General features: G+C 40.7%; 1 protein-coding gene across 4 annotated transcripts in view; it reads left to right on the top strand.

Moving 5' to 3' along the window:
* The first annotated feature begins 823 nt into the window (after nt 1-823).
* Nucleotides 824-20,184, top strand: part of rps6ka2 (ribosomal protein S6 kinase, polypeptide 2) — a 30,179-nt gene continuing 10,818 nt past the window's right edge. For 2 of the 4 annotated variants that reach the window (XM_027022994.3, XM_027022986.3), the window contains exons 1-11: nt 824-1,265; nt 9,243-9,359; nt 9,538-9,619; nt 12,134-12,214; nt 12,523-12,602; nt 15,689-15,795; nt 16,787-16,824; nt 16,927-17,069; nt 18,220-18,290; nt 18,461-18,549; nt 19,328-19,392. In XM_027022994.3, the coding sequence (XP_026878795.2) occupies nt 1,167-1,265; nt 9,243-9,359; nt 9,538-9,619; nt 12,134-12,214; nt 12,523-12,602; nt 15,689-15,795; nt 16,787-16,824; nt 16,927-17,069; nt 18,220-18,290; nt 18,461-18,549; nt 19,328-19,392 (972 nt within the window). In that variant the 5' untranslated portion in view covers nt 824-1,166. The remainder of the gene's footprint in view (nt 1,266-9,242; nt 9,360-9,537; nt 9,620-12,133; nt 12,215-12,522; nt 12,603-15,688; nt 15,796-16,786; nt 16,825-16,926; nt 17,070-18,219; nt 18,291-18,460; nt 18,550-19,327; nt 19,393-20,184) is intronic. The other 2 variants (XM_081725081.1, XM_081725082.1) reach the window with 2 other exon arrangements.

Here is a 20,184-nt window from a genome sequence, read left to right as displayed (position 1 = left end):
TTCAATATATGCTACCATTAGTTCAGATTTACAGTGATAATTTTCATTATTCAAATGATATGCAGGCACATTCAGATGTTATACATCTCTGTCATTAATGATTTGATACATTATTTGGACTGGATTAGAAATCCCAGTTTTCATAGTTTTTTTTGTTTGTTTGTTTGTTTTTATGGAAGTTTCTAAATAGTCAGCAAAAAGGATACCACTTGTTCCAAATACTGCAGCTGCAGTATTAACTCACACAAGAACAACATACCTCAGTAGCATCACAAAGCCATTTATTGGTTTGAAGTTCTTAATTGCATAGTTTGTTCATAATGCCTGAATGAAAGTAATGAAAATGTTTCAGAGTGAGTTTTATCATCAAGTGTATGTCCCAAAAGATAAGCACCTGATGCAGATGGGCTATGATTTATTTGATCTGAGTTTATAATTCTACCATTTATATTTGTTTGGTATCTTCAGTTGCAAATTGTAGAACAGCTAAAATCTCAGTTTTAACATTTGCACTTAATGATTTAATATTATCATTTTTAAGATGTATTTTAAATATATGATATATATGAAGTAATTATTATTAGCATTAATATTCAACACAATTTCTACATAAAATCACAGACTGATTTACGTAGGAACTCCGATTATTCACTTCTGTAGAATACACAGTTTCAATCAAACACATCGGCGAGGCTTTCTGATTTTTTGGCCAATGTGAGCTGTGCTATCTGTTCACTTTCATCAGCCATCCGGATGTCTAGAGTTTTCCACCGTCAGCCGACCAGGCAGAAGAAGGGCGGCGTGATTGGATGCTAAGCAACCCGAACATTTGGGAGAGAGCTAAGGGTTCACGTTAGTAAAGCGAGTCGCACTGACTACACACCGTGACAGTGAAAGTGGTGCTGAGAACAGCGCCTGTCATATTGCCATGCCGTAATACAACTCAGTACAGCGCCTGCGTGAATAGGACAGGTCAGTGCAGACTGCGTTTTTGGATCTGCGTGCGTTACTTTGTGGTCGGCCATCCTGCTTAAAACTCTGTATTATGGATTAGGGAATGGGTGGCTGAGAAGCCACTGTAAATCCCTGCTGGAGTCCGCTGATCTGGGTTTAATCACAGGACAAAGATAAATTGCACTGAGAGGATAACAGACCGAATTGGGACAATGGATACGAACATGCGGAAATTCACAGTTCGAAGATGGTTTTCCGTGTACCTGCGTAAGAAGTCTCGGTCGAAAAGCTCGAGTCTATGCAAACTAGACGTGAGTGTCTTTTTTTTTTCTCTCGAAAAACCGTTATGCTTGTTTGAAGTTATGAGTTACACCAGTGCAGTACACAACTACATATTCCGCTGTTGCTACGCAAAGTTGTCGTGGATGCAGATATTTGGAGTCATTTATGTCATGGAATTTCTTGCGGGTAGTCGAGGCGAAGTGCATGAGTGAACAAACTAAAGTGGCTGTCTCCTCCACAGATATCATATGGATAAAGTATTTTACATAGACTGTATCATTATAGGCTCAGACAGAAATTGTGTGTATTTTCTGATAAACAATATCCCTTTCAGGTGTGTTAAACTTGAAACGTGAAATTATTTTGCAGAAAATCTGTTAAAATGTCGTGAAGGGCTTGTCATGCAAAAAGACTTAAACTGTATGTGTCCTGTACATATACGATATCACTGATTCATTTATCAAATATTTTATTGTGGATCTGGGTTACTGTTACCGTTACCGTTGAAAACACCCCCCAATAGCCTACCGTAAGATACAAATCACTAGTAGGCTACGGTTGTTAGAGAACCAAGGAGATTAAATACGTTTTGTCAGTAAAATGTGGCCTATTTTAAAGAATTTAACATTAGTGAACAGTAATGTACATTAACAGTGTACTCTTATTTTCGTAGTTTGTTTTCAAGCAGCTATCGACACATACGCATCCTGGTTTTGTTTGTTTGTTTGTTTGTTTTCTGCTAATTTGTCTGCTAACCAAGATAATCGACCTTGGCATGCCTACCTGTTTGAATACTTGTTAAACTGTAGTTCATCGAGAAGTGTATTAGTGTGACGTTAAGTTATGATTTTTCCAAGTATCCACTGGATGAAATTGATGACGGATTTACTAAGTTATCATTCTTTATTAATTATTCTATTATAGTGTAATGATTCATTTCATTATTGTTCTTACATGGAACCTATTAGTCATTATTTAAGTAATGGAATAAAGTAGGACTGGACAAATGATGCTGGACAAAATGAAGGAAAATATCTGCACAATTCTGAGACAATAAAATGGTCAACATATGCAGGCACTTTGAATTTAATTATGTGGATTTATTGAATTTAATTTTGCTGTCTGCCCTTTAACTTCTGTGTCATCCCTCATCTGTGTGCCTTGTTATGTAAATATACAACTAAATGAGTATGGACATAATCAGGTTAGTAACTTAGATGCTACAAAGTTGCTTTGAGAGTAGACCTTAGTGAGGGAAGAGCTGTCCAATGGAAGAAGTGGAAATGATAAATCAGGACCTGTGTACAATTCTGTAATATTATATTATGTATTCATTCATGCCTAGCTTCCTAAAATGTAATGCAGGGGTGCCCACTGTCAGGCCTGGATACCTGCCACCCTGCAGAGTTTGGTGCCAACACACCAGGCAGTAATATTCAAAATCTGCCCAAGGCCTTGATTATCTGGACAAAGCATTAAAAATAAGATATGCATTGTAATAGATTACCAGGCCCAGATCTGGGCATCTCTGGCATAAAAAGAAATGAGATTATACTTGTCAGGAGAACTTCATGATATGGTTATGGTTCTGTATACAACTGCCTGAACCTGATAAACCTGAAAACCTTGCTGTGAGGAGGTGGTGCTGTGATAATGTGTCACATATCTGTTACCAGAAGGTCATAGGTTCAATGCCCAGCATGTTTTTCATTAAAAAAAAAACAAAAAAAAACATTATTTAAAGGTCTGGAAACCAGAACCTAAATTATCTGTGTCCAGGTTCTCGACTTTGTCCTTCAAAAAGTCAAAAAGACCTTAAGCTTGCAGAAGAAAGGTAATAAGACAAATCTTGTGTTGCATTTTAGAACTTTTTGTCTCAAATGGGACAGTTCCTTAATAGCTGTTATGAGAACCGTGAAAAGCTGCTAGATGACACTGCTAAAAGTTCACCTACAGTTAAGAGCTGAACCACATCAAGCCTCTTTGCTGAAGTAAAAAAAGAACTTCCTGGAACATAACCCATTCATGAGAATTTCTGTGGGGATTAAAGTCCAGTTAAACACTCCTCCATGTGGGAGCGTTTGAGTATACTTTTTCAGTTGTGTACTGCACAAAGCCTGCAGTATATGGGCTGTTTTGGAGGAAGACACCTGCCTAGAGGCTAAAAATAATGCATCATACCTTAGAGCCAATACTGCCATTTGGCCCCTAGATAGTGGAGCCTTCAGTATACCAGGGCTCAACTGCTACTGGCACTGCGACCGCTCAGCCCCAGGAGCTGCTGTAAGCAAGCAGCAGGGCAGTGTAACAGAGCACATGTTGTACAGAGAGGCCGGGCAGTGTAACAGAGCACATGCTGTATAAAGAGGCAGGGCAGTGTAACAGAGCACACATGGCACGGCCTATGGCCAGTGCTGCTATATAATTTGTCCAGCTTGTTAAGTAAATGTAATGAACAGGTGATGCTCACTCCAGACAAACCTTTGCCCTTTTGAGGTATTAAAGGTATTTGAAACCTTTCCTAGGCAATGGCCTGCTCCTAAATCAGGATTAAAATATGGGGAATTTATATTTAGGACTCTTGAACCACTGGCAGTATATGCTGCACTGTCCAACAAAGGGTTGGGGTTTTTTGTTTTTTTTTTGGTCTCTATCAACTATAGCACAGCTAGGCACCAAGGGAATTTTGAATGCTTTGAACACAAAGGATATTTTGGGTTATTGATATTGTGACTTTAGAGGCAGTCTAGGCATGAAGCAAAATGGGATCTTTTGCATTATGATCTGTTTCCTCTTTGTGATCTAAATTGATGTTTGGTATATTGCTTTTGCTATTCTTTGCATTCGTCTGTCACTCACACACACACACGCACGCACGCACGCACACACACACACACACACACACACACACACACACACACACACACACACTATTCAAAGTGCAATATGATAGTAGTTTTAGTTTTATCAAGACTTGAATAAAAAACACAGTAGAGAAGGTATAAAGGAGCATCATGCCTTTCAATATGTTTTCATTGTTCATTACCTGTCCCACTGTCAATGGTGGTTTGTGGGTCATGCAAATTAGGTTTGAGAATCCGCTTCAGTGCTGAAGAAGCACCTTCAGTTCCAAAGCACTCCTAGTACCCATACATATCCAGAGACCTAGTATGGCACTGCCAGGTTTTGCATTGTGCAGCACACGAACAGCAGCATCCCAAAATGTATTACTTAGGCAGCATTCATTTAATGCTTCAGTCATGAGACCAGGTTTATGATCATGCACTGAACACTACGTCAAAGTAATTTTTTTCTTCTTTTTCTAAATGCATTGCAACCGGCAGTGACGCTGCCTGTGGGGTGGAACGACATGTCTGGTTCTTTTTCATGTCGCGGTCTTAAGGTGTCCATTCTCATATGGAGTGCGCAATCAAACATCCGAAGAGCTCTGTGAGGAATGTCGCACAGAGTGTGTGTAGCGCACAAAGTGAGTCACGCACTTATGCAAAAATGCGCTGCTGCCCTCTGCTCTCAAGCCATATTTGCCTGTTAAGATTAGAGGTCAGTGTATTAAATCCCGTGCATAGAAAAGAAGGGGGAAAAAAAAGATTCCATAAAGGAGCTCATTTGTTATGCTATCCCTTGCCTAAGAAGCCCCTAAGCTGATTGGTTTACTTTTGGAAAACCTTAAAGATCAATGAATGAAAACAGAAAGTGCAGTATATGTTTTCTGCTCAATTCCCCGAGCTCTCTCTGCTAGCCTCGGGTCAAGTGTTGAAACAGCTAAATGCAGCTGCTGCAATGTATTGCATCAGGTATGCCTTACAACCTACTGCAGTACAGGTTGGGGTTCTGGGCCTGCATGGTCACATGCTGGCACCAAGTGTCATGTGTGGCATGGACAATGAACAGAGTGAGTGAGCTAGTGGTCAGGGAAAGTTGCCCACTGTTCAGTACCCTGTCATGCATATCAGCTCCTCTGTAATATATAATGTATGGTATTGTATGGTAAAAGAGGGCTTTTTTTTTTTCAAGAGTATGAATTTTTTGTAGGAGATGCAAAGGAGCTACAGCGCTGTTTTATAGGGATAACTGCAAGCTCCCCCTAAGGCTTTTTCCTCACCAAAGTCACCCTCACCTTACTCATTAATGGTCTAGACCTGGATTTATGATAAGCTGCTTTGTGACAATGTCTACTGTAAAAGGCCCTCTACAAAAATACAAACAAAAAAAGCTAAAATAAATTTAACTTTGCATGTTGACAGGAATATTCTGACTGCTGAAACAGACGCAGATCCTTTTTATTTAAAATGTAACCTTTTCCAAGAAGCATCCTAACATTATGTAGTAAGTATAGATGGGTCTATGGGTATAGTGTTTTAAAGTGTGAAGAGAAGGGCCTACCATTTACATTTACATTTAAGGCATTTAGCAGACGCTTTTATCCAGAGCGACTTACAAAAGTGCTTTGTCATTTACTCATAGAATATGTACTAGAGCAATACAGTAGGTTAGAATCAAACATACCAATGAACTAGAATACTGTAGAATACAGGGATGAATGTTGATACCTAGAAGTACAAAATACATAAGGTCTATCTTAAACAAGTGCTATAAACAATAAGTGCTATACTTTCTTAAACAACATAAACAATACCCCACAACTATAAATATAAAGTATGTCTAGCAAGAAGCAGAACCCAGATGAAGTGTTTTGCATTTATATTTATGTAGAGAATATACAAAGGCAATGTTTTCTAAGAGATGAGTGCATACTTAGTCTCCGCCCATTATGATGACTTCAAACATGATTTTCCTCATTAAACATTAAAAAGGAGTGCCTATATATTGGAAGGACAAGATGAACCCAAAAAGGCCTATTATACCGTGGACTCATTCTAAACTCATTCTAAACCAATTACATCTTAGCACACAGAGGATGAGGTGGTGCTAGCATGAAACAAGAAAGAAAAAAAAAACAAAAAAACATCAATTTCCTGTTCATTGTGATCGCTCCTCCTTTTTCCCTCGGAATCTCTGGCTTTCACGTGAAACCACCCTTTGTGGTTTCAATTATTATTTGCTGTCTCTGGGGTAAGAGTGGATCATTTTCTTGTTTCCTGTTAGATATCCTGGTGGTTATAACTCTTGCCAATAATTTTTGTTAGTCTTCTAAATGTAAGAAAAACATCAGGAAGAAAAATGGACCTTTAGCAAAGGCAAAAAAGGAGGTCAAACAAAGGATATGTAGCAAGAAGGTGGCTTCACAAGGAGGAGCAACAAAAAATCTCAACATGGTCTGGCTTTATTGGTCCTCGCTACCTGTCAGTTATTTTCTGTGCACACAGTACATATAAAGGTAGGCTACTGCTAAGCATGCCCTTGGGGAAGGGGTTTTAAAGAATGATCTGGATGGAGGACATCTGATTGAAGGGAGGGGGTGGATTTCTTCAGGGGGCGAATTCACTTGTAGTAGCTTTAAAGAGCTCTTAAGTCTTTGATGGTGTGGCTATTTGGAAAAAACCTGAATCATCAGTATGGGCCATTTTAGCTGATAGCAGTATGACCTCCTACAGGGACAGTATATTCACACAGATGTCATGCTGACCTCCTGTTTCCTGGTTCGTCTTCCCTCTGGGCTTTTTATAAAAGTTTTTTTTTTTCTAAATCCAGCAGTTGAAATAGCGCATTGCCCCAATGATCTGAAACAGCTGCCAGACTGGATCATGTCATTCCTCACCCGCTGCAGGGACTGTGGGCCAAGGGGAATGAATCACCATTCACTTGTAGTTGGAGGTCTGCAAATTATTTCGTACACTGAGAGATTCAGTCAGTGGATTTTGAGACCATCATGCTATATGACATCGTCTCTACGTAATGATAATGTGATGTGCTGTGATGTGCTGTTTGCATTTGTTCTTGGTCCATAGTCTGGCTACACATCTTGTTTCCTTCAATACTTACACTGTTAGTTTCTAATGTTCGGTTATGGTTTGAGACCATTAAGAATAAATTGTAGTTATATATTATCTGTAGTAATGCAATACATCTGAAGTTTCCAGCTGGATTTCATTAACAATTAGAAAAAAACACAAAGGCCCATTTGTCCATATTATGTAATATGACCCAGACTCTTCGATGTTAGATTTCCAGGAATATGTCATACTCATATTTTAGAGATATGAATAGCTACTTACTATTGAACTGTTTCAATGCAGAAAAAAAATGGTTTAACCCATTTTAATTTTATTTTGTTTTGGACATATTAAACTGCTGTCCAGATATACATCTTTGTTGAGAAGCATTTATTTCAAAACTATGCATAACAATAAGAAGTAAAAGAACTGTGGTCTGGCAACCAAAAATCAGCATAGTTACTGAATATGCAGATCATTGGAAGAGCCTGCCCAGGAACAGAACATGGGGGAGGGGCAAAGGTGATATTTTCTTGCAGTGCATGCGTGTGTGTGGAGCAGCAACTGGCTATAGTGGATCTTACACAACTTCCATCTCACTGCTGCTTAACACTTGTTTTGTTCTGCAAGGGCTCAAGGATTCAATAAGCCACTTGGTGCAATTGTGGTTGGTGAATATGAAATATCTGGCTTTGACCTAATCTGATTATTAGGCATTGAAATGCTGCAGTTGCCTCTTAACCCATATGTCCTGAAGAGTACTGGTGAGGTTCTTGTCCTTATCTAATGTAATTATAAATAATTACAAATATATTTGTTTTTGTTTTTGAAGTGTATTGTCCTTTAAGGTGATATTTAAAAAATGAGTGATTAGGCTCTTTATATCCAGTCTCTATGTATGGAGACTAATTGGTCTCAGTATCTCAGTTTGAATATGTGATTTTGTAATGCCATTTTTGTGAAGCACCGTCCTGCAGCTGTTCAGACAAATTAGTTAGGGAAAGTCCTTGAGGATTTGTGATATCTTCTGTATTAGTATTCTCTGCCATAACAAATTGAAATGACTCGGTTAAAACTGTCGGCTATTTATTGAGAATTAACATTTGTCCATGTTTAAAATTTTGTTTGTTGTGATGTGACGAGCAGTTATATCTTCAGTCCTGCCTTAGAGGTTAGACATGTGACATGTTATGTTAACGTGACAGAAATTTCAGGAAGCCATTTGTCTGTGCGCAGATAGCCCCCACATGAGTACTCTTCAATCTCAATCTACTAATTACTTAATTTTAATAAAAATAGTTTTACTTTCCATGGTCTATATACAAAAAAAGAAAAAGAAAACCCAATTGAAGATTTGGCCTCTTCTGTCTAAGTTGTCCATTATGTTGATCAAGTAGTTCAGCACATTCATTACTTAGTTATAATGGCCCTCTTGGCATCCTGCATTGCACAAAGGCACTCTTAGCTTATTTACTTTCATGGGGCATGAGATAAGCTGGTTTAAGAGGGCTTTTAGTTGTGTCAGTCACGCATAGCCTTTGCAGTGACGTATTCAGCTTGGTGGCACGTGCCCGTAGGATGCTGGAGAAACCACTGCAGGGGCTCCTATGCTGGTGCCCCCTGCCTTTGGGAAGGGGGATAGACCCCACAGCTCACTCTGCTTTCGTTACACTGAGCCTGGGTCTTCATTAAGGTTCTGTCTGTCTCAGAGAACCACAGCCAAAGCACTTGACGTTTCAATGTCGTTCGTTGCCACCTCTTTTGGTATTGTTGCAGAGAAAGGGCGGTTGTCTTTACTGCTACAAGCTCACCTTTTCTGTGATGTACAGTACAGCCGCATGAGGGACAAAGTGAAAATACCTCATCATATTTAATATCAGATGTATTTATGGGTATTCAGTTGCTATGTACAATGGATCTGTTTACTCCAGCATCCTATTAGTCAGAATGGAAGCTGGTAAAATCAATCTCGCTCTCTCACACACACACACACACACACACACACACACGCACACACACACACACACACACACACAGGAGTTTGCAGTAGGAGTGTTTGTTTTGTCTCTGAACCATCTGTTGCTCTTGCAGGATGACAGCATTCTAAAAGAAATTGATATAAGCAACCATGTGAAAGAAGGCTTTGAGAAGGCAGACCCTTCCCAGTTCGAGCTTCTTAAAGTTCTGGGACAGGGTTCCTATGGAAAGGTGAGTTTAAAAAAAAGAAAAGAGGAAAACAAGAAAAGGCAGTAGTTGACTAAAACTATATTTGCTCTGGATTGCTAGGAACTGACAGTGCTATTAGCATTTCTGTGGAGATGGATTTCTTTTGGAAACTAATGGATTCCATGGAAAACTTATGGATTTTTTTTTTCCTGATTCACAGGTATTTTTGGTGAGAAAAACCAAAGGAACAGACACAGAGCAACTCTATGCCATGAAGGTGTTGAGAAAGGCAACTCTAAAAGGTAACACTCAGCGCAGTATTTGGAGAACTACAGCAGTAGTCCTAATGTCACATCTTGGAAACATATCTCCAGAACAGGTGTGCATGACATATGTCGGCCTTGGATGTGAAGCGCCGGGTCCGCTCTGTACAGTAACAAATCTGCACGTGGCATTTGAGCCCTGCATGTGTTAGTATATGACTCATCCCTGGGAAGATGAAGGAGCTGGCAAGCTCTCTGAGTGCTCTTTTAAAAATGATCTGAATCGTCATAAGATTAGCAGCAGAGAGCATTTGTGCTCGAATGCCTAGCCAGTCCTGCAGAGTGACCATTTTGCAGTGGTACAGCGTTCCTCAAAACTGCCTTCAATGGAATAATGAAACTGACGCGACATGGTAGCTTGTCAATCTAAAGTAAATATGGGTGTTGCAGGCTATGCACTTAAAGGGTTACTTAAAGATGCTACTTCACTTTTCAGTTGTATATTACCTTCCCACAGGTTATAAGGCACTCATTGCAGGAAGAGGTTTCTTAGTATGTGGACATTAGAAGGAATAAGTGGAAGGAGACTTCTCACCTTTTTCATTTACATGCCTAACTTTTATACTTCTAAGAAACTGTAACATTGAGCAGTAAGGAGGCGGACGCATGTGCTGAGTGGAGCGAGATTTACTAGGGGCAAACCCAAAATCAGGGTCATTAAGGCAGTCCAGGGTCACAGAACAGACACGGAGAGTACGAGGAAACATTACAAAACAAAAACACACAAAGGCTAACTAGGGAAGCAGGCTGGGAACTAAGGCTAGGAAAGACAAAGAGTACAAAGAAACAACCATCAAACATCCAAACAGTCAAACATTAATTCAAAATGAAACAAACAAACAACAGCCATGACCAAGGCACACAACAGGGTTTAAATACATGAACTCGAAACAAGGGACAGGTGTACACAATCAAACATGTGAGGACAAAACAAAACTATGGAATGGAACAAAACACAAGACAGGGAAAACACGAAACATGGAAGGGGCTGAATGTGACAGAAACCCGTGAACTCCAGTTGGAAAATGAAAAATGCTCAGTATTAAAGTACTAAATGAAGAAATTGATAACGAAATGAGAACAAAATTTTTACAAAATGCTGCCGGTTTAATCATACTCCCCTTAATGATTCACAGTTTAATCACAATAAACAAATTGTCAGTGCCCAGAGTCATGATGATTCATCATGTTTGTTTCAGAGACGATTGCACAGCCTGTCCACAGCTCACGTAACTCACTCACTTGGAGTAACCATGGTTACTTTCTGGAGTTTTTTTGACATGGGAATCACCATCCGTTGTTGGTCTTGTGCAAGTTTTTCATATACTTGCAAATCAAATTAATACAACCAGTGAAGGTGACACAGGGAGCAAAGAGCACCACATTAGCATTAGCAGTGCCTCCCTGAAGGGTAGGGTGGCCAGACGTCCAGTTTTAAACTGGACAGTCTGTTTTTCAGCACTCTGTCCTCCGTCTGGCAGAATGCTTGGACGCACACTTATTTGTCATCCTGGAGTGAACTGGTAGTTGCTTTTCATTGATCAATATTACATTATTGTATTACTGGGTCACATATACCAAAGCTAATGCCTTGTAACCCTTTGATTGAACAGATGTACTTTACCTACCAGCTAACCACAGAAATTCCTGTTAGTTAGATATGATGTGTTCAATTAAAAATAACTTCACTCAGCACATCCTTTCCTTTTGCGGTCAGAACATCCTTTCCTATTGAAGAGTAGGAAAGTATGAATTTCATGCCTTCTGTACCCTATGTCAGACTTGAATACTGAAAATAGGTCCTAGGTTTGTTGATTAATGCTATTTACATTACAGATTTTAGATCAAATTGGCCACCTTTGTTAGCTGGCTTTATTATGGTTTTAAATTTGTGTGTTTTATCCCTGTCTCCTGTATGTCCTCATTTTGGGGAGTGTGATATCTTCCATTTAGTGGTTTTAAAATTACAACCCTATTGGAAGGATCACCCAGCAATGCATCTCTTTTGATTCTACTGTTAGCAGCAGATGGTTATTCTAAATGATGTAAAATGAAGAGCTAAGAGCTAAACCTGTTATTTTTTTAGGATTTCTCTTGAACCTGCTAACATTGCTGATAGCTAAAGGGGACAGATTAACAGGGTCACAGAGTGTGAACTCTTACCAATAGGAAAGCACCGGCCAAGTTAGCTTCTTTTGTGGAAGCATTTTTAGATGTTGGAAATGCACTGTGCTTCTCATTTGTGTCTCATGTGCAGGAAGGTTTGGAGTGCACTGGGAACGAGGAATTCTTCAGCTCTATTTTAGTTTGTTTTAGCTGCAGGGTGTTCATGAAGCAGATGTAGTGCCCAGGTGGTTGAGGTTTTACCACATGAGCAGGTTGTGTTCAAGTGGAGGGTGGTCCTGAAGTTAGAAGTAGAGAATCTTCTAGAACCCCTTACTGTCTACGTTTGATTCCATGCATAACCCCTTTGCTTTCCTTTTCCCTTCCAAGTGCGGGACAGGGTGCGGTCCAAAATGGAGAGAGACATCCTCGCTGAGGTCAACCATCCTTTCATAGTCAAGCTTCACTATGGTGAGCGGGCTCCCTTCTCAAAGCATTAAAACTGCCAAATGTTATTGCACACTTGCTTTAAAAAATCACATGAAAAGCATTTACAATAAAAAACGGCTTTGTAAAGCATCCTTTTAGCCAGAACTTATAATATATGTCAGTCACGAGCTCTGGTTGGGAATACTTCATAATGTGTACCTGTATTTGTTACTGTGTAAAAGGATTGCAGTCACATGCGTCAGCCAGCACCTCTTAAGATTCCAGACAAGTGTGTGGTGAGTGAGAGGGCTGCTTTGATGTGATGCTTGTTTTGTTGTACTTCCATGCAGCTTTTCAGACAGAGGGGAAGCTCTATCTCATCCTGGACTTCCTTCGAGGAGGCGATCTCTTCACCCGTCTCTCCAAAGAGGTCAGTTCACCTTGAGGGGAAGGTATCATGGATGACTTGCATTTGTGAGTCTCACACTGGCACGCTCATGGAGGCATTTGAATTGGAAAAAATATATATGTGCCCATATGTCTGATTTCAAATGTGGTTAAGATGCATGTACTTCAACACTCACCAGTTGCATATTTGGTACTTATGATAAGAGGCACATTTTTTAAAGTGTACAATAACAGGCACAGTTTGTCAGTCATCCACTTCACTGACCACAGGACCACTGTTGATTAGATATTTTTGAATGGTAGGCCATTCTCAGTGCAGCTTTAATACTGACATGGAAGGGGCAGGTTGTGGGTGTTGAGCTGGCACAAGTTTATCATGCACAGCAGTGTTGCTTGGGTTTCTACATGTCAGTTTCAGTGCTAGGATGACACTGGTGCTACACAAAAAATTAACCTGCCATAGTGGTCCCATGGTCAGAAACTGACCAGTGAAAGAGATCAGAGGATGGATAACACTAATTGTGCATGTCAACTGATGAACTATAGACTGTAATTGTATAGTGCATCCTACATGTTTGAGATGAAGTGGTGTTCCTAAAGCTTGTTCAGTATGTATGTTCATTTATTTCCATTCATTATATAAGGTGTCCCTAAGTTTGCTTTCAAGTGTACTTGTGCAAAGTGGTTTGATATGTGTCAGCTCATTTAACAGAGGATATGACTTCCTGGTGCAATAACATCATTCTAACTTGGTACGGAGATGGTTTTCTAATGAAGATTTATACTGGGAATGTTGAGTAATTAAAGGCATGTCTGCCAGCTGTTCCCTGAAGACGTGACCCACCGTGGTGTAATTATTACTACAAGTGCTTCACGATAATTCTCCCTAATGGACTGGTTGATTCTCTTGATTGCATCACTTATCTCTCCTATCTGCTGGATTCGATTAAAAAAAACACTGTTCTCACAGTTTTGCCCCCTCTTGGTAAAACTCAGAAGAGAGATGGAATCACAGCTGATTTCTGATCTCAAGTCTACGATTGTTGCTGAAGAGAATATGCCCTTGCAAAGCCGACACCCTGCATATTATGGTGGGTGAAGTGTCTTCAAACGGCAGTTACAGGTATTGCTGCTACAAAATACAAGTCTCTATCGTGTCCTGTTTCTAGAATACTAAGCTGTTTTACACTGAATACTTTCTTTGGTGTTACCTTGACAGTTGGCATACATGGGGGACTCTGAAACAGATAGTTCTGTGTGTTGAGTATTTTGCTCATGGCAGCTTTGGTTTGCGATGGAGGTCTTCGTGCATTCTAGCTGCTGTTGCACACCTCTTTCCTTTTAATCAAATCACCTGCATTTACTGAATTATACAAGAAAGTAGTCCAAATAAGCCTTAGGCTTCGTCAGAGGTGTCACTCAGATTGTACAGTTGTTGGGTTTTTTTTGTGCCAGTGCTCACCTGAGACCATGAAGCGATATTGTTCAAATGCTAACTTAATGATTTCAGTGTACAATTAGTATAGATGATGTACACAATCTGAGATGGCCAAGAATAACTTGTTTCCTTGGTGATGTGAAATGAGCTGTTGCAAACCTATATTACATTTATATTACATTTAACCTATATTACATTTAGGGGCTTTCAGATATGATGGAGATCACTACTCTTTGACCATGTGGCCAGCTTCATATGCAACCTTGCCATCTTTTCTCTTTTGTTCACACAGAGGCATGTAAACGTGTATATTGAGACAGAAGATAGAGTGAATGAAATTAATTTCCTGATTAGTTGGCAGTCAGGAGTATGGCCTCATTGTACCCCTCTGCAGGACAGGGCCATCACATGAATAATTCCTCCATCCACCTTCGTTGTAGAGCATTGTTAAAAACTGCAAGTTTCCTTTTAATAACTCTAGCTTGAGTTTACTGTTAATTTTGTGCTATCGTTACATGTGCTACATAGATCTTGTTTAGACAGAATTCCTTGGGAAACCTCCCACTCAGTTTGCACAGCATGCTATTTTACAAGTGGACTTTTTCAGCACCACTGCTGTAAACAACACCCCACCCCCATTCCCCCGTGGCCCCAGACCTTTAGCAAGTAGAGCTTTTCTCTAGACAGTGATTAATGGGAGCCATTGGCCATACTTGTTCCCCCAACTAAACTGCCCACTCTAGCTACCAGTCTCGACTTCATCATCGCCAGCATCTCTCTCCATCGGTCTGACTGAACAACCTCTTCAGTGATGAATTACCCTTTTGGCTACATCATAAATTCAGCTCTTAAAAGAAAAAGAAAAAAAGCTCTGTATTCGGACAATAAAATGATGTACAACCTGGAGACAGACAGGCATTAATGACCTCTGCTGTCTTCAAACTTGTATGCATGCAGAAGAGAGCACCTGGAGAGCGGCTTTGTACTCAAGGCAGGTAGGGCCATGGGCTCCTTGGTTTAAGATGCAACATACTGCATGGCGGATCCACTACTGACAGGCCACTGCTCCTGAGTAAATAAGAATTAACATCACCATACAGCCTGAATACAGCGGCCCTATGTTAGCATCGCATCCAGTTCGGTCCCTTTTCGAAGTGACAGTCAGATGATGTCACCACGCTCGCTGTGGCTCGATGGATGTTCAGTTGCACTCCTCTGTGCAGAGGGCCTCAGGGAGGGAGACGTGAATTAATGACTGCCAGTGCTGGGAACAGTCATCTGCCAACAACAGCTGCCACGTTCCTGCCCGGAACTTGTTAGAATCTGTGCGAGCCAATTTTCTCTTCTCAGTATGCCACTGTCTGTCCCCTGATGTGCCCTGTTCAGAAGTTAAATAAACCTTCCAGCGGTTAAAATTACCTGTGTAGCAAGCTGAGAGTAGTCTTCCTGAAAAAGGGTTCCCCACTTCTTATCTACAAGATAAATCAATTACTGTGTGAAATATAACCAGCACTGTGGCTGGCACAGTATTTATAGTGAGACTGTTCTTTGGGTGGTTAGTAATCCCTTTCTCTTAATTCTGTATCAAACCTGTTTCCTATTAAAAGAGAGTTTTGGATGTTTTTCATGACTGTTTTTTCATCTGCTGCTCTTGTCTGTGTATGTGGCAGGTCATGTTCACTGAGGAGGATGTGAAGTTCTACCTGGCTGAGCTGGCTTTAGCTCTGGACCACCTTCACAGCCTGGGTATCATCTACCGAGACCTCAAGCCAGAAAAGTGAGTGAGCCCAAGGCATATGGTGTACTGTTAACATCTACTCTGCATGCTCTTCAACAAGGTCAGGGGCTGAACCTTCTCTTGGCCATTTCACGGTGTCCTATTGATCAATGTGTTGCCCTATCGATCGCCCCAGGCAGGGTCTGATTTGATATGCAGTTCAGAAGGTCTTAACCCCTGGCGCTTCAAGGCACAGTGCGACAAACTGCAGATTAGAAGCATGCAGGCAGAAACCCCAGCATAATTCCAATTATAGCCCAGCAGTTCGGCTAAGGTGAGAACACCCTCCTGTGGGTGTGACTTTGAAAGGCAAAAAATAAAACCAATTCATGTGTTCTGGTGTGATTAACATCAGCTGTGTTTGGCTGGATTTAGAAGTGCTGGAAAGGCTTTTTCCTCCCACAGATGGCTGAAACCTGCACTTTGTTCTTTGTCCTGGTCTGGGTAATCCTCAAACATGGTCTCTCTTTCAGCTGATCCATGCAGTTCACCTAAACATTAGGTGTATATTAAGTTTACATGTATTCTGACTTGGTGAGAGAGAGCAAAATAGAAGGAGGATCAATGAGAGATAACAAATTGGTGCTTGCTGAATGTGTAACCGAAGGCAGCTCCAGCCCTGTTTTCCGTTCTCATTTTCCCTGAAAGGGGCTGCAGAGCTGCACATTGAACACACTAGTCTTGTACCTATGACAAATGATTAATGGCATGTAACTAAAGGTAACGTGTAGGAAATTGCATTGCTTCAGTCATAGACAAGTCAAACGTCTTAAATCCTGTCATCCCCTACATACAACTGCACATGCACACAAGAGCCCCAGGCAGGGAACAGCAATCAGGAGAAGGAATTGTTGGTGAACACCACATAAAATGTTTTCAAGCTAATTAGGTTTAGTTTGTGGCATTTATTAGCCATGTTAGCATCTGTAATTTAACTACATTTTTAAAGCATTAAGAAAAAACATACTTAGAAGTGTTCTGTGTGTCACAGCATTCTTCTTGATGAGGAAGGTCATATAAAGATCACTGGTAAGGAAATTTCTCATCTTTCTTTGCTACGAATTGGTGTGGAGGGACTCAACAAAGGGCTATGCAATGCTAACACCTTCTTTTTCTCACTTTCCTTTTCAGATTTTGGCCTGAGTAAAGAGGCGATAGATCATGACAAGCGAGCATACTCATTCTGTGGGACCATCGAGTATATGGCCCCTGAGGTGGTAAATAGGAGAGGGCACACACAAAGTGCTGACTGGTGGTCCTTCGGAGTATTGATGGTAAGTGTGTGTGAGACCTTATGGAACAGCACTATGTCTACTTTCTAGAGAAGGTTTAGGCCATTTCCCCAGTGAACCCAATTAGACCTACAAATGGTATCAGTTTGGTGAACTCTCTGAGCCTGCCAGTCTACTCCAAAAAACCATAAAAACATCTTCCTGTACAATGGCATTCCCCACGTGATATTTTATGACAATTAAAGATTAGAACTGTTAAATTATTCCAATAACTTCAAATAAATTTGCTCTCCCTGCTGTATTAAAATTAGAGTCCAATGCTGAGGTTTCACCTGCAAGCACATAGCAACCTAAAACACTGTTACTCTTTAATCACACTGAATGGCTGCCGCATCAGCACATTCAGTCAAGTTTCAACTCAGCATTTTTATTTTTGACCGAGATTTTTTGCAGCTCTGGAACCCCCTACCTAAAAATAAGGTGAAAACAATAGTTTTTGTGCTTAGCCTGGCTCATATTGATTCTGCTGGAGTGAAGACGTGCCCTTTGAGAATTCTCATTCCCCTGAGCTGAAACATGACTCAGTGGAGTTGTTGCACCTAATGACATTTAATGCAGTCACTACTCAGCTGAGCCAAAACAGATAGGAATAACAGCTTTCACATCCAATGACAGCGGCTTTTGAAAGCGCTGAAAGGATTATGTTTCAGAGAATCGAGACATCAAGATGACTGCTTTAACTGCAGGCAAACAACAGCTCCTGTTTTTAGTGCATCCAAAAATGAATGAAGCATGCACTGAAATGTGCACTAAATGCACATTTATTAGATTACATACTATATGTTTTTTCCCACAAATTGTGTGGGTCACCATCAGTAAGGCTGATGTCTTTTCCTGGCCTTGCATTTGAAGATGGCCTTGAATGTACAAATTTAGCCATAGCACTTCCCAAGACCTGGCCCACCTCCGAGGTTCTACAGTATGGCGCTGCCTGAAAATATACTCACGCCCTCATAGTTAAGAGTGGGTTGCATAACTCCGAGCACAGAGAGAACATGCCAGCTTTGGCCGTCATAGAAGCTCCTGAGCTAAAATGATGCTGAATGTGTCTTCTTATTGTAATGTTGGGCGGCAGGGGGTGGGGGTAAGGATCTCTAGCACCAAAGCCTGATGTAGCCATTGTTGTCCCTAGTTTGAAATGCTGACTGGATCACTGCCATTTCAAGGCAAAGACCGCAAGGAGACCATGGCACTTATTCTGAAGTAAGACTAGACTTTTTCATCTGTAGTTTGTTTGTGGTGTTTTGGTTTTGAACAGGGTCTGCTTCTTTTTGTGTGAATGAAGTGTGGTGTGGCTTCAGTTTTCTTTCACATTTGAGTTACAAATAAAATGAAACCTGAGGAAACGTGGAGTTAATGTTTGTCTTTTTCAGGGCAAAGCTCGGCATGCCACAGTTCCTAAGCTCGGAGGTACAAAGCTTACTGAGAGCCCTCTTTAAAAGGAACCCTGCCAACAGATTAGGTAACATTATGCTATCAGAGGTCTACAGCACTCTTTTATTCAGGCAGGAATACAGCACACTAGCATTCACAATTACAGCTACAAAAAGCATTCATCCAAATCGTTTCAAGACAACTGAATAATGTCCCTTTTAGCTGAATATTTGATAAGAAGATTTCACCACTCCCTTGTGTCAAGGCATCTTCCTCCAACAGGAATAAATCTTATGTAAACCTACGTAAGTGAATCTTCATGTAAATAACTGTAGGTGGTCACGTCAGGCTCGCTATGCTACTTTTGTCTGAGCTGCAAATCACACTCTGCATTATTCATGAAACACAGTGGCAGCGCAGTGGACGTGTCTTTCCGAGCGCAGCTAAGCGTGTCGCAACTGTGCATTGCAAAGAGTCTGCTTCCCTCTCTCATGCTAGCAGGCTACCTCACCCGGAAGGGCACAGTGCTTTGAAACATGTCAGTCAAAGCACGCCACACTACCCAGGGATCTGTTAGCAAAGCTCTTGAAGAAGGGAAAACCTGAAGAGTCACATGTGACTAATGAGGTTAATGGTGAATGAATGTTAATGTTGCCAGTTAGAATGGGTTCTTAAAGCTCTGGCAAAAGGTATGGCCAAGGAGAGGAATTCACAACACAAATTGTTGCTTTGTGCAAGCCAGTGTAGCTAGCTATGATTTGAGGAGAAACTCTTAACTCTTGAGCTCTTGAGGCATTTTGCGTGACAGAAAGGAATATTTTGTTCTAGGCACTGTAGACTGATCTTTCCTCCTGTCATTACCATAGGAGCCGGACCCGAAGGGGTGGAGGAAATCAAAAGTCATCCTTTCTTCACAACCATCGACTGGAAAGTGAGTGTGCTCTTTTCACAACTGGTACCTTCTTGTGAGATAGATTCAGCTGGTTGTAATTTAACAGGAAGGGACAGACTCCTGCGGGATCTTCACCAACACACACACACACATACACACAAACACACACACACACACACACACACACACACACACACACACACACGCACACACACACACAGGTCTTGCATAAACCTCTTCTAAAGACTGCCCACTCCAAAGAGGTCAAGGAAGAAGTGAATCTCTGAATCTTCAGTTCGGAATAGTGCTTTTTCCACGCAATCGCGAGGAAGGCCATTTCGTCTGTTCCTCCTCTGCTCTCAGGTTGCCATATCAACCATTAATAATACAGTGATTTAGTCATAACATTGCTTTTTTAAAAACAGAAATAGGGCTGAAACTTTAAACAAGGGGAAATAAGTGTGTGAGTGAAGCAGAGTTTTTAGATTATGGACTGTGACAGAAGTGTAAATGGTGTTATCTATAGATGTACAATCCAACAAAAATCTCATGAGAATGGCTCCTTATTTGCAGGTGCTTTTTTTTCTTTCCAAGCAAAATAATAAAAAGCAAACAAATGAAGCTTCTTCCTACAATTTTGCAAATATATGTGCAGAAAAGAGATGTATGGAAATGCACAACCAATCCACGGTTTGGATAGAGTTCTTGTGTGTTAAAGCAAACCAGTGATAATGAGCCCCTCCCTCAAGCAAGCCCAGAATCGGTTCTGGATGAGGTCTCAAGTTTTCAGGACAAGTGTGAAAACATTTTCAAAACATTAAAGTGATATGG

This window comes from Electrophorus electricus, chromosome 12 (assembly GCF_041902795.1).
Source record: "Electrophorus electricus isolate QZ-2024a chromosome 12, ASM4190279v1, whole genome shotgun sequence".
Lineage (NCBI taxonomy): Eukaryota > Metazoa > Chordata > Actinopteri > Gymnotiformes > Gymnotidae > Electrophorus > Electrophorus electricus.
The sequence above is the reverse complement of the archived record's forward strand: the minus strand, read 5'-3'. Positions and strand labels throughout refer to the sequence as shown.